This window comes from Bombus pyrosoma, linkage group LG5 (genome assembly GCF_014825855.1).
Source record: "Bombus pyrosoma isolate SC7728 linkage group LG5, ASM1482585v1, whole genome shotgun sequence".
NCBI lineage: Eukaryota > Metazoa > Arthropoda > Insecta > Hymenoptera > Apidae > Bombus > Bombus pyrosoma.
In genome coordinates, this window is record NC_057774.1 from 7,788,183 (window position 1) to 7,803,648 (window position 15,466).

Genomic DNA, 15,466 nt, shown 5'->3' on the forward strand with positions numbered 1-15,466 from the left:
GGAGGTTCGACCAATAAGGAGACGGGATGGTGGTCGTAGCCATGCCCAGCAGCCAATGAGAAGAGGGATCGAGTAGCTGTCAGATGGGCCACGCCTCGGCCAATCGGCGCTTAGTTGCGCATGACAGAGTGTCTCAGTCTCGGAACACGCCGGAGCGGCAGTCCCTTCTGGTGCGTGCGTAGGAGAACGTCTCTCTTTCGCCCGGTCACGAGAGAGAGGGAGTGTGTAAATCTGACGTTTCGTTATCATTCTTCGAACAATCTCCGTCGCCACAAATCCTTGGTACCCTTTGCGGTGTCGCGCGTGTTTTTGGTACTGATTATACGATTGACGCGTCGCGTGTTGTCGAGTAAGGAGTGTTAGGTGTTAGGAGTGTAATATAAACAACACACAGTGCGTTTCACGAATCGTTCCAATCAAGTGCTACATCATCCATTGTGTCGCGTGTTTCTCGATAATAGAATCAAGAGCTAGAATCGATACGCAAAAGGGTTTTTTCCTAGTCGAAGTTTTAAATAAAAAAGAAAAGAAGAATCGAAAACGAGACACATAGAGGAGGACAGAGAAAACGGACTATTTAACACGGTCCTAATAATAGCCAGTGCGCGTTCGTACGCGAGTATACTAAGCGCCTATAAATACACAGCTACCACGGGCCGCGGAAACACGAGCCCGTGGATTTCACGGTGCAACCTGCCACACGAGGAGATAGAAAAGACGCGAGTCCGAAGGGAAAAGAGGGAGAATAATCTTGAAGGAGGGCGCACCTGGCGCTCTAAAGAGAAACTTGCCATAATCGGATCTAGTCGGGGCCAGTAACGCAAGATAATCGTGCGTGGTACATGTAAGACGGAGGGAAACTATAGAGATAGAGACGACTATAAAGAAATACACGTTGGAATACGCTGTATATGTAACATATACGCGAAAGATAGAGAAAGAGAGAGATAAGTGAAGCAATCGGTCCACCTTAGACTCTCCGCTGTTTCCAGTACACCCAGCCTCTCAAAGCAGATTAGAGAATAACTAGAGTGAGATTTTATTATTCCACCTTGGTATATCCATCGAGTATATCCTTTCTTTTACTCTTGTAACACGAGAAACATCCCATGTTGGAATTCGTCGGCAGCTTCTCGTGCTTGCAGTAACTCTCTACCAAGCGGTAGCCTAAAAATATCTCCTTCCTGCATATTCTGACGCGTTTATACAGTCACAAGTGTGGCGCGTTCTTCTTTTATATTATCATATGTACTCTCCACTCGATCAAAACTGAAAAGTATACTCGACCACTTTAAGTAGACGGACGGGTCATATATCGATAGAGGTATATCGAAAGAGAAACTTTTTATAACAATTGTTTTCGACTAATCGATACAATCAAAACAACGTGTTCATTCGTCCAACCTAATATATTATCCTATAGTCTGCTTTTTCTTCGTTAAAAGGCACGCTTTAAATACATACACGCATTGGCTGCATGTCGGTTCTAGATTAGAATTGTCAAATCGAAGAAACAATTTCTATAGCGTTACGTATAATAGAAACTAAAATACACGATTAAAAGATCGAAGCTTGATTGAAGTTTAATCGCAACACGGCGAAGATAAACTGGAAGAAAATGTCTCGAAGAAAATTGGATCTGAGGAAGGAGCATCGTGGATGACCATCGAAAGGTATGAAGATCGTGAACGAGTTAATCACCGCCGGTGGCTGGTACGTAGCTGAATATCTGCCGTCGGAACGATTCTCGAAAGAATCAAATCTGGTCCGTCGGCTGAGCGATCGATGCGTTCCGCAATCATTATTGGTGATTAATCGATCGACTAATTGTTCGATTAATATCACTTGGTAGAAGGAATAGAAGAAGAAATCGAATAAAATAGTGAGTGAAACGAAGTGTACCGAAGAAAAGTGGTCCACGGTGGAGGGTGGAGGGAACGGAGTGCAAGGGGTCGCCGTGGGCCCCGGAGATGATGCGATGATGGCCTACGGAGGAACCACCGGAAACGGAGGTGCGATGGGACCTTCTTCTGGTGGTGCTGATGTTTTGGGCTCGACCGGTGATTACAGCCCTCAGGGGACACCGACGCCGCTTACGGGACACGCTGCTGGACCCGTCGAGGCGACCACTTATGGTCCTACCACAGGACCAACCAGTTACAGCCCCCAAGATAGTCCTGCGAGTTCCGCCGGCGGCGGTAGCGGAAGCAATGGCCAACTTCCCAGCTTTGGATTTACCCAGGAACAAGTCGCCTGTGTTTGTGAGGTAAGTTTTCAGTTAAACAATTTTTGATATAGTGTTTGAGTGTAGATTTGGAATTTGAGATTTGAATTTGCTTCGAATCGATGTGCGATCGATCGATAAAATAGATTCCGCGCGCGGTGTTGGACAACGAGTGTCCGACGGAAGGGTGCAAGGTGCAGTTTCCTTAATTACGTTCCATACTACACAAATTTCGTTTAAAATTGATGGCCCACAAAATATTTAAACGGAGAAGATATGTGTGCTTGCAGATAATAGTGAAATGTAATTTGTGATTTTGTTTCCTTTTTGTAATTAAGTATCAAGCGAATTGAGACGTTTCTAGCCCTTTTGAACGATTGAACAGAAATCAATTTACTTTAAATAATATGAATACTTTTGAAAGTTTTATTTATATATGCTATTCTTTAGATAACTTTGAAATTTTTGATTTTTTTCTTTTTGCTATTTTGTAAACCAAGATGTAAATTAGCAAGATGAAACTTGAATATTTTGAAAGTTATTTACACCTCCGCGGAGAAGATTAATCGTGCTGTTTCTCTTAGATTTATATGGCTCAAAATGGGTGGTGTATTTCAGTAGCTATGTTAAACGTTTGATTCTAGTATTAAATATAATTTATAAATGAAGTATTTCCAAAAAAAGATGTCTAAAGAATCATAAATGCGAAGAAGGGAGGAAAACGGCAGAGAGTTAAAATTTCGTAGAATCCCCGGATATCTCATTTCGTCGTTTTAGAGTTAATCGTCCGTATAATTTATTTTATTTGTTCGTATGTATATAGCATTTAAAAATATGAATGTTATCTGTATATCCGAGAACAATAGAGAAGTAAAATTCGCAACGTTGATAAAATTACCCATGAAATAGCAGTTAACTCTTGGCTAGTGCGAAAACGCTTGTTCGTAAGATGCTTAACTGGATTCGTTGGTTTAATTTACGTACGTTGCGAATATGCGATGATGAAATTGTCCCTGAAATTTTCTATTTTCCCGGGCCATGTTCCACGAGCACAACATTGTACAGCACCGCGCGCCAAGATTCACTTGCATGTCACACACCTAATGGAGTTCATACGATTTTACTGCAACCATAAATTGTTTTGTGTGCGACGTTTACGCTCCTCTCGCATTGAACTGATCGAGCAGCCCACATGTGCGCGGCGGAATTTTACTTGCGTGTTCCGAATATTTTATTCGGGGCACTGGTTCGAGATCGCCATTTTGTCTAAATTGGAACAAACGAGAATTAAAAATGGAGGAAGATATATATTGAAAAATGTTTATTTAACATTCGCACGACCATGAATGCTTGTACTTCTTTACAGAAATTAATTGAAAATTGATTGACCAGAAATCATCTTTCCTAATTTCAATTTTTAAGATAATATTTATGATGCTTTTTAAACATTTCGTTGATTATCAATATTTATATAAATTTATCTTTTTATGAAGATGGTTAAAAAGATATAACCTAGAAAGAATATTCATTTACTTAATATTTAATATATACACTTGTCAATGTATAAAATTCGATTAATTATACACAAGTGTTAAGAAAACATTTCGAAAAACACGGAATTTATCGGAATACTTATTCAATAGTAAAAAAAATTCTTGTTGGACAGTACATACGTTAAAATCAGTACTGACATCACAAGTTATAGGTACCTATAAAGAAAATGAAAGAGCTAAGATTCGTAAATATTATTTTCTAATAAAAATTCAAATATCCAGACATACAAATCATAATAATTATATGTTTTCTGGAAAGCAATATTCGGAAGTACTATAAAAATATATCATGTGAAGAAATATTCAAAATTACTATAAAACATAAAAAATCTTTAGTGGCAGCCCTAATTATTTGACAGTGGGCGTGCGAGCGTTAATTGTATTAAAGTATTTACTTATATTACAAAATTATGTAAATTATATAAACCACTAGTAAATTAGGGCGCGCATTATAGTCTGTAGAAGGAATGTGCGAGGAACGTTGATAATGTATTTACACTTTTCCCATCAGTGCGTTACGTATACGGCTAGACGTTTAACTCCTTGCCCACGTCACATGGATATTCCGTTTAATTTATGACTACGTTTTGCGTTTTCGATAAACGACCCCGCTGTTCGCTCGGAATGGAATCGTTTAACGGGTAATTACGCCCGCGTCATAATAGAGAGGCTTAAAGAGTCTAGTGCATTTACGATCGTGCCTCACAATAATTCAAACTTATCGTTTCGGTTAAAAGCATTCCGTATCTTAAACATTTACCACGATCAAACGATTTATCTTTATTTAAAATTTGAGATATTTAATTTGAAATTTTTAAAGTTAAAATTTGGAAGTCAGTAATACTCGACTATAGATGTTTATACAATACATTCATCCAATTGATATTTACGGATGTTTATTCAAATTTAATATCTAAACGTTTATGAAACATAAATGTACTTTTCAATATCTAAATATCACAGTCAGTACTCTACTTCAGATAGTTTCTATATTTCTGTACATGTATATCTTACATATTTTGTATATTCAAATTCTTCCCCCCACACCAAAAAATATAAACATCAGCAGTCCAGTAATAATACATGACATTTGGTGAGATGTTGCTTCACCGGTTACCATGGTTACGTGTGTAATTTGCGATAACTCCGTGAGACGTGGGCGCTAGTTGTCTTGTATCATTCGAAATAACCGGCGTGAATCGACTTGTTCGAGAAAGAACGATCTATCGATATTTAGCGGTTCGCCGGGTGGTGCCGGTCGTTTCTTTGCGCTACCGTGTGTATATATCGCGTGCTTCAAGTTCTCGCGCGCGCGAAGACAAATCGATCCTCGAGTCTCGCGGTGGAAATACGCGATGAAACGAGACAGAACGAAATCGTTTAACCGTTTAGTTCACCCCGGCATGTCGGTTTGATTTGTCGTCGGCCAATCGAAAATCGTTCTTACACCGTCGTTAAAGTCTGATCGCAGATCTCTCTGTCGGCCATTTCTCTTGGGCTTTCGTCGCGGCTCGTTTCTCATTATATGGCTGGATTTCTCTTACACATTTCGTGATTAATCGTTCGTCAGAAGCGTTGCGCTTGGAAACTAGGTGGCACCCGGCGACGCGAATGAAGAAGTAACCATGGCAGGTGCACGAGACTCGTACCACCGTCGCATTTAATGGACGCTCGTTTTTGGTAATTTGCCTGTAATGAGCAATCGAGTATCGATTCCGTCACAGCGTGTTATCTTTTTCCCCTCCTTTTTAATTTAATGCTCATGTGTAATGAGAATTTTACGGTGTTCTCTTCTTTTTTTTTATTTTGTTCTTTACATGTTACGAGTCTTGGCATCGGAGGATAGCTCGTGAAAAGGGCATATCAATAACGATGTGCTTTCAAACATTTCGATCGTTTTGAATATTTATACGTTGCGAAAAATTCGAATCACTTTAAACGCGATTCGATACTTGAGATTTTTGAAAGATTTAGTATATTCTGATCGAGTTGTGAAAATTTTGGTAAGTCTTGAAAATTTTAGTAGATTTCTTGTATATCTGATACAAAAGCGTGTAAGATATAGGAAATATTCTTCCTATAATGATCATGAAATCTATCAAGACTTTCAGGGTTTATCGAAACATTAACAACTCGAGAATTTTAAGAATTTTAAGCATCGAATCACGTTCAAATTATTTCGAATTTCCTTGAATCGCTTTGAAATTGATACTCGGACGCCATCGTTACGTATCAATGAATTTGTCAAAGTGTGATCTTCCTCGATAAATGAACAGCATGCCATCCCCAGATCTTTATCTACGCTTGTATTGATGGAAAAAAGAAAAAGATAAGACTACCCTTTTCGCGAAAAGAAACAGATACGAGACGAAATAATTACGATTGAGAAACATACAAGATACACTAGAATAAGAGGAGATCGGGATGAGTTCTGCCGACTAACAGTGTGCCCCCCCTGTCTATCGTCTTCAAGGCGATGGTGTCGTCTGTCCAGGTTCTCCAACAAGCAGGCTCCGTGGAGAGGCTCGGCAGGTTTCTATGGTCCCTGCCGGCGTGCACTAGGTTGCATCGCCATGAGAGCGTGCTGAAAGCCAAGGCAATTGTCGCTTTCCATCGGGGCCACTTCAAGGAGTTGTACAGGATCCTTGAGAGTCATACGTTCAGTCCGCACAATCATCAAAAACTGCAAGCTCTCTGGCTCAAGGCTCATTACATAGAGGCCGAGAGACTGAGAGGAAGGCCTCTTGGTGCAGTCGGTTAGTATAAGATTTTCTTCAAATTAATTTAAATATGCGTCGCCTAATCTGAAATATGATATGAATAATATGAAAGATTCACGGGTACTATGTGCTATCTTTCAAAGTAGAAGGTTACTCGTTTGTCTAAAATTAATTGATGACTCAAGGCACTAAAGCATAATATGTTGTTTATTTATTCTGTAACTATAGCTCCTGGTTTCCAGTTCAATTGCATTGTAGTTACCTAAATTAAAGCGCGAGGTTATCCTCTCGTTCAAAATGAATTGATCTTTAAGATTATATAAACGCCTAACCTATATGTTGTTTATTTGCTTATTGTAGTTTTCGGGTTTTTAGTTTAACTCACTGAGGGCAAGCGTTGAATTAACGTGACATTTCATTTACAGTATTTTTTTTCAATCATCTTACATTATCAAATCAATTTTTCAACATTGTGACTATGAAAAGGAATTCCAAGAATTTGCGTAATACCTTTTTTTGGTCACTATTTCTTTCAGTTAGATTCTACAATTGTATAATATTTAAAGATATTGGGATATTCTTAGCATTATGATAATAAACCATTGCCTGGTCCTTAATGGATTAATCGCATCGTAGTCATCTATAATCTATATCTACTAATATGTTTCTTGTATTGATTGTCCATTCTATTAATAGACATATCCTTGAGCATTAATAGCATTTCATAACTTTAGAAAATATATTTATAGGTACTTTACAATTGAATACAAAACTCTGTGCTGTTATTTTATCTAACAAAATATAGTAACATTAATTCAGTGTAATATAGGAACCTTGAGTATTCAACTGATATTTAGATAAAATATATCTAACATTGTGTTCATTTTGTCACAGTTACCTAAGAGCTGAAACATATGACATTTCTTAAACTGTTTTGGCGGCCATATTGGTCATGTGACAGTTCAGCCGTCTAGCGTATAGAATACGAAATCTAACTTCTTCAGTAACTTTTTTACACAGCTTCGACGCGTAAAACATAACTTATTTTTATCTTCTATAGTTGAATGTATGGTTTAGTATATCATTGCGAAGGAATGTTTTCGAATGTTTCGCGTTCGTTGTTGCTCTCGATGTTTCGTGATCTCACTTAAGCATCGATGAAACGAGTGAGTTTAAAAATACGAATCAACCGTGTAACTACGCAGGATTTAATTTATCGGCGATTATAATAGCACCGGAAAGGAAACATCTCGCGAGGGAACAAGCCTCGCGCCGCAATTTCGCGCCCGAGGCCTGCAAGCTTTATTTCTGTCGCGCATTGTAAACAGGGATGAAGGCGAGTTTAACGAGCTGACATTCTAATTAGATCTTTCTATTTACTTTTGTGAACCAATATCTGTCATCTGATCCCTTCTCCCCTCTCCCCTTTTCTCTCTGTATGCTGCTAAAACCAGAGAGCAAAAAGAGAAATTCTACTTCACCCCCCGTGTGACACGAATCTGTAAAGATTTCCGGCTGCTTTGTTAGAATATTTCGCCATATTTCTACGACATCATTGCTAGCCATGGCTTTTTTAGCGTACTTAGGTTAGGTCTTTATGGCTGGACCGAAAATTTTTTAAAGCCGGTCACCAACGGTAGTCTTCTTCTTCCTTTTTTGTATAAATTTGCTTTAATTATCAAACGATTTAATTTGTTTACGGTGATGTGAATAACATCCGCTCAGATGCATTTGTTAGATTTTTTAAATTTTAGCTAGTATTGAATATTTGCGGGATTGGTAAGGATAATTGGCTTTATATCCAATGCAAAAATAAACAATTGTGTAAATAATTAATAAAAAAAATTTTTAAGCACCACTATTGGAATATAAAGTGAAAAGTCTATCTAACTGAAAACTTTTGCACACGACTGTAAATTCATTATATCGTTAACGAAACGCCAGAAAGATATTTTTAAAAAAATCTTGGAAATATAAGCTTTTGTTTATGTGTTTGGTTCTCGTGGTCCCTGTATCGATGGCAATTGATAGCCGAAAGAGAATGCAAAACAATGCACGATATTTGTAGATCAAACGACGGAAATAAAATCGAACCACGCCGTGCGTGCATCACTGTTGCGTCGTTTTAAAAATACCCTCTCGTAATTCAGAGGTTTACTGTTATTCGTATATATCGTGTAATCCTCGTGGGGGATTTGTTTCGTTGTAATTAATGATAGCTGCGTGTAATCTTGCTTATGAACAAGAAAAATCCATAAAAATCCTAAAATTAGTAATATTTAAAAAAAGATTACAATAGTAGCTTATTACTAGAATTTAGGTATAACGAAGATTGTAGAGGTTACCCCTAGTAGTAGTGAAGTATAATATAAATGCAATGTAAATTTATTTGAAATATTTTATTTACGAAATTGACCAAAAGTGTTTGAATTACAGGAAAATATCGCGTTCGGCGCAAGTTTCCACTGCCACGTACAATTTGGGACGGCGAGGAGACGTCCTACTGCTTCAAGGAGAAATCCAGGAGCGTCCTGAGGGATTGGTACGCCACCAATCCCTATCCCTCACCTCGCGAGAAACGAGAATTGGCAGAGAGCACGGGCCTCACCACTACGCAAGTCAGCAACTGGTTCAAGAACCGAAGACAAAGGGATCGTGCAGCTGAACACAGGTATTTATCTCTTTTCTTAAGATTTCCAACATTAATCCTATCTTAATAGCACTATGCTTTGTGTTAAAAAGCGTCAGGCGGTACTACATAAGTATCTCCGAATCAAATATTTTTATCGCCTTCTACTTCGAATAGTCTTTTTTGTATAGTAACCTTTGAGAGGTCAAAACCATTTAGAACGTTGACATTTTATACACCGTCATCGTCTTTGTTCCTGCTAAAACATCTGATACCTTATTCATCTTACCCGACCAAGTAAACAGATAATGCTAGTAATAAACCGTCGAAATGTATCATCAGTCAGGCGGGAAATTTGAAAGCTCTTACTCACGCAACGGTGTGTTACTTACAGTTATTAAGACGCTTTATAAACAGACAAATTTACGCGTACACATGATGAACGTGTAAATTAGCTCATGAATAAGGGGTTTCCATCTCGGACATTTCGAAGAGGAAGTTACATAACCTCCTTCTAATAACCAAATATCGGGATACGCCAGACACGTCTGCTTGTTTTGAAGCGGAGGAAAGAGAGGAAGGAAACACACGAGGAATGCCGGTGGTGATATAATTGTTGCCATAATAATATCTCGGTCTGGATATATATACATATTTTCCTATATATCTTTTCTTGGATGGCCTTGTTGCAAGAAGTTAATCGACAGTGGCCGAGCTGATATCCGTGGAATCCGTGGAGGGCGCAAGCGTAGGAGTTTCATGTTGTTTGGAAGGTCGTTGCTCTACATCCGATTTTAGAAACGACCGAGCAAACTCGAAGACGGCCTCATAACTACGTAACGTTAGTAGCGATACTAGCGATGCATTTCTCTCTCGTCTTGTGATCCGCTTTTTGTTTGTCGTATCTTAACTTGTACCTTTATAATTTACACTGTAAGAACACGTTGTCTGGTTATCGATAAAATAAGGGTTCTTACGTGTACGCTTTTCTTTTTCCGTTGTTACTTCTAGATTGTCCTCGAATTTAATTATATGGACGTTAACTTTTCCGTTCTGTTCACGCTGGAGCTCTGTAATTTTCGATCCGAAACGAACACCTCGTTCAAGGTGTAACATGATCTGTCGAACCGCTTAATCGTAAGATCCTCATTACCGCCATTTTGCTTCTTAACCGGAAAGAGTTAAAATTCTCCACTACTCGGAACAATTTAAGTACCGTTATAATACACTCCCTTGAAACCGCGTGGCAATATATGTTCAATTTTTATGTCCTCTTCTTGTATCATAATTTTCTATTTCCGTGATATTTTAACTGATAACAAGAACCTTCTCATGTTCTTCATCTTCTTCGCTGAAAAGAAACTTCAACTTACAATTAGATGCATGCAATCAACCAACTTGATAACCGAGAGAAATAGACACAGAATAAGTGAATATATTAAAGTAAAGAATCTTCAACTTCCGGTTCGTATAGAACCAAAGTTCTTAACTTGTGGACCGCGAAATATTTTCTGGAGAATTGCCGTGGTCGTTTTTAGTTGAAGATTTTTAGCACCAATTAAATATTAGATTAGAACTAAATTTTGCAGATTTCATTAAAATTGTTTTTTTATATAAGGGATACGTATAATATAAATTATATAGGGGTATATATGTACCACATGTAACAAAGGAAGAAAGTCACAATTTATTTAGTTATCACAGGAAAGTCGTACGACTTAAAAAAGGCTAGAAAACTTTGATATAAGAAATTCATGATGATGAACGAATAGACTGAGACGCAATCGAGTAGACGTGGTCGGATACAATAAATACACAAAAGAAAGAAAACCAGTCGTTGTTCCCTTGATTTTGGTGAGTCCATCGATGCGAATCATGGCCAGGATAGACGGCGTTCCTCCTTGCCGAGAATTTCGCGAGGGAGGAAGTGGGAAGCACCACCGTGGCGAGGCCCAGTCCAGTACACAGCCGTGTCACGCCACGGGGAACGTATCGAATTTCTTATGGCTTCTGTGTATTCCCATGAACGGAGACAGAAGGTCAGAGCGAAACAGAAAGGTAGACAGAGAGACGTCAGAGGGGAAGAAAGAGTGAGATATAGAGGCGCGGTGGTGGATCCTATAGTCCTATCCGATGGCTTTGGGGGTATCGTGGATACGCATGGCATCATTCGCGGCATATTAATTACAGGAAATCCTACAAAGCATCCATATCACCCTCCCATGCTTTCCCTATACGTAATTCGTTGTACACCCCATCGATGGAATATCGAGTTGGCACTAAACGATTTTGAGATCATCGTTGCACTTTCACCACTTCTTTTTATTAGGAAAAATATACATTATATCTTTTATGAGAATATTCTTCCTTTTCGTTGGTTGAAGATCGATGGATTGTATTTCGATGTCGTTGTTTTTTTTTTCCAGATTATCGCTCGTTCTTTTACTTTTTCTCATTGCGTATATGTATAAACGAGGCGATTAAATACATTGACGATGAGCTCGAGGCATCGAGTATATTTGACAGAGGTTGGGTCGTTTGAATTTAGACGAAACAATTCCATGACGGAATACGATTTTTGTCTTTTGACTCATAGTCCGTCATCTTGGTTCGTTGTGCAGGGTAGCCAACTTTATCTTGCAAAAAGACTAGGAGGCAGCGCGAAACGTAAACAAGCGGCACGGATTGCACCGCTTAGACAAGCAATTCTTATCGCCACGCACCGTTAACCGTCTCTTTTTTTTTCTTTTTTCCTCTCCTTCCCTTTTTACTCTTCGTCGCGCAGTTTCAGTGGGAGCACACGTGAGTCATTAATTCCCCGAAATGTTCTAGCTCCGCTCTTGTATTTTCGTTTCGGTCGAATTTATCGTCGAGCCTCAATCACCAAGGTTGCATCCCAATTACCCAGTAGTGTAACGTGAAACTAAAGACGAGCTGAATGAATACTTATATATCGTAAGAGCTTTTCAAATGAAAGATCTATCCATTATTAAGTGAATTTTACTGAAACAGATAAATAATCTCGAGCGTGATTGTCTGATTATTCGTAGATGAAAATTTAAGCCCTTTAGGTGTCGTATCTCGATAGCGATCCATCGAGATAGATCATAATGCGATACCTTAAAATTTTACCTCCAAATAAGATTTGTCGCGAACGTGAATTATCGTAGGAAGAGAAAGGATAATTCAATTGAGCACGGTCTTCTTCGTCTACGTTGTTTAAACCAGAGAGAGTACTTTATTAATTGAGCCATCCAAGTAATCAGATGAATCTTTTCTTCCCGACTCTGTATCTAAAAACACAGCCGGCTGTTAACTCTTAGAATTTAAAACTTAGAACACATCGACTCAGATTTTATTTACAGACTGGCGACCGATAAGGAAGATTTCCTCATTTCGTTTAGCAACACGTTGCATATTTTGAATGAAAGAATATAATATCGATGATAACTATACCATAGATTTTTACGCATCTATAAAACATTTAAAGATGTACAGTATGCGTACAATATGAAAAATTATGTAATTTACACAAGTAGTCCAATAATAACAATTCACAGTCGAAAATAAGATATGATACTAACAGGTGTAGTGATTTTACGAAATTTAAAAAGGATACAAAAAATTTAAGAACATATTGGAAGAAGAAGGCTCCACTAATATGCAAAGAACAAAATTGACACGAAGATACGATCTCCGTTCTAACGAAGCTGACCAAGAGTCATCATTATTTTTTCTTTTTCTTCCTTTACTTTTGATTTCTTTTTTTTTTTTTTATTTTTGCTTCGACATTTACTGTCGATCAGCAAAAAAACGTCATGCTAAACGTTGTCTGTGACCGGTGTCCGGTAACCGAACGTGCGCACGGATCGTAGGAACACAAAGGGACGATAAGAGAAAAAGATGCTGATCGCGAGATTTCGGACGGCGCCGTCTGCTCGTTATCTGCACCTCTTTTGTTCCACGCAATTCCATCCGCGCTCTCGAATATCTTCCTCTTTGGCGACACGCGTGGCGGCTGCCAAGAGTTACCGGAATATTCTCTAGCCGTGTGTTGACCCTATCGGAGATTGAAATATTACCAAATTCTTTTACGATAGTAACAATTTTAGCCAGAGGAAATAATTAGGGGCGAAGGTTTCTGAATATATAATATTGTAATTCGTGTTGTACTACGAAAGTATCTTTTAAGTCTCAATTATTCCGCTATAGTACGTCGTATATTTTTAACAGAAAAATTATTTCGAAATTAGCTACGTGTACAAATTAACTTTGGCTTTATCGAGCTATCTCTAAAAGTATACATTCAATTCAATAATATGTACAAATTCAATGATATTGAATTTTTATAAGTATTCTGTACTATTTTAAGGAATAATTCTATTTTTCTCAATTATTCTGTCATCACGTTGCACGTACAATCTTCGTGTTGGTGAGCACTTTGGTTTATTCAATATGAATTGACTTGCATCAACAAACTGAAATACCTTGAGATTGATAAGTGAACGGAGATTTAAATTGCCAATACCCCCGTGAATTAACGTCCGGAAAATAACCGGAATTTATGGAAAAATTTACAGACAGAATGAAGTTGTCGAAGGTTATTGCCTTCCGAACTGCAAGTTTCGAGTCACGCGAGCCTTTTGAATAAATCGTCTGTTCTTCGTTTGTGCATTATGTGTATGGATCACGTGTAAACGAGCTGGTTAAATCGTTCGATAAGAGCTCCCAGGGGAGAGAAGGGTATACACCGTATGCATTCCGCAGTTTGACGTTTTTTGCCCGATGCCGACGCCCACGAGACGCCCCAGTCTCGTGGGGCCCGCGATACCGCTAACGTTTCCGCCCCTGCGCGCGTCATCCAACTTTAATTTACATCAGCTTGTCGAGGCCCCGGATCGTTTGTCGAAGAACTCGGACAATGTCTGTCTCCCTCGAATTTTCCATAATTATTCGCTCTTTGCGGTCTTGTCTTTTTTTTTTTTATTATTTATTTGTTCTTTTGTAGCTAGATTTTTTTATGGAAATTACATTTTGAAAAATACATTTTTATAGAGAAATTATTCGCTTCTCGTATTCCTTTCTCTTGTTTGTTAACCTTTTTCTGGTGAATAATCTTTACGGCGACATATATTTTGTATAGAAATTATTCTTATTTATTAATTTTGTTGTATGTACTATTTATGAATTCTTTGCGAAATTATAGAGAAATTGCGATAATTATTTATCTTGTATTTTAACTTAACTGTTGAAAATGACAACGTGAGTTCGTGCTCGCCATCTACATGCAGATGCGTTAGTTACAAGAAATAGTAACTAGAAGATAGTTCTAGTTACAATCGATAGGTTTAATCGATAGGTGTAAGATGTTCTTTTGTTTTTATCCCTAGTCCATGTAATAAAGGTTTTTTGGCTCAGAACGGTGCGATAGATTTATCCATTGAATATAATAACAGCTATTGTGATCCTACCTCTGAGTAAAGAAATAACAACATTAACCACAATTGTTTATCTTATTTCTAACTTATTTAGTCTTCTCTCGTGAGATATTTTTATAGACAGATACATTTGTATAGGGAAATTGGAAATTATAGTTATTTATTAATTTTGTCGCATGTACTACTTATGAATTCTTTGCGAATTTATAGAAAAGCTGGAAAATTTTTGAAACAGTGGAAGCTGATGGAATTCTGCTTCGCTCGGTTTCTCGGTAATTATTTATCTGTCACCATCTTACTTCTTACTTATTTATTCTTCTCTAGTGAGATATTTTTATGGAGAGATATGCTTATATGAAAAAATTTGGAAACTATTCGCTTTTTAAATTCTTTTCTATTACTCATAAACTTTTTTCTAGCGAACATCTTTATACAAAGATGCAAGTATGTAGAGAAATTGGAGGTTAGTCTTATCTACCAATTGTTTCATGGGAAGATTATAGAAAAACTGGAGAAGCTTTGACGCAAAGTGTGATATCAAAGTATAAAAAATGAAGATTAGGATTGAAATAGCAGAACGTAGGAATGAGAAATAACAGCATTCGTAACAAGGTTAGAAGTGAAGTTTTGTTCTACGCAAAGAATTTCAATTAGCTTCTGGTATTTGTTTAAAGCTTAGAGAATGTCGAATTCTGGTAGTCGCTAGTCGGCGCCCGCAGGAATCACAGCGGTAGTCGTATTTTAACAACGATTATCGTTTCAATATACTTCACATTCTGTACTCTAAATTTTCATCGTTTATTTCGATTCTTTCATGTAGAATACATCGCCTAATAATATTATAATTACTTTACGTAGTAATTTATGGGAGACGAACCATTATTAAATTATTGAAAAAATCA

The 15,466-nt window shown here is 37.8% G+C and overlaps 1 protein-coding gene across 11 annotated transcripts in view; it reads left to right on the plus strand.

Moving 5' to 3' along the window:
- Nucleotides 1-15,466, plus strand: part of LOC122567832 (homeobox protein SIX1-like) — a 59,225-nt gene continuing 43,759 nt past the window's right edge. For 9 of the 11 annotated variants that reach the window (XR_006316904.1, XR_006316902.1, XR_006316903.1 and 6 more), the window contains exons 1-3: nucleotides 25-2,266; nucleotides 6,251-6,533; nucleotides 8,934-9,168. Coding sequence is in view for 3 of the 11 variants with exons in the window: in XM_043726892.1 (XP_043582827.1) it covers nucleotides 1,979-2,266; nucleotides 6,251-6,533; nucleotides 8,934-9,168 (806 nt within the window). In the remaining 8 variants the exon portion in view is untranslated. Of the gene's footprint in view, nucleotides 2,267-6,250; nucleotides 6,534-8,933; nucleotides 9,169-15,466 lie in introns of all 11 variants that reach the window. The other 2 variants (XM_043726895.1, XM_043726894.1) reach the window with 2 other exon arrangements.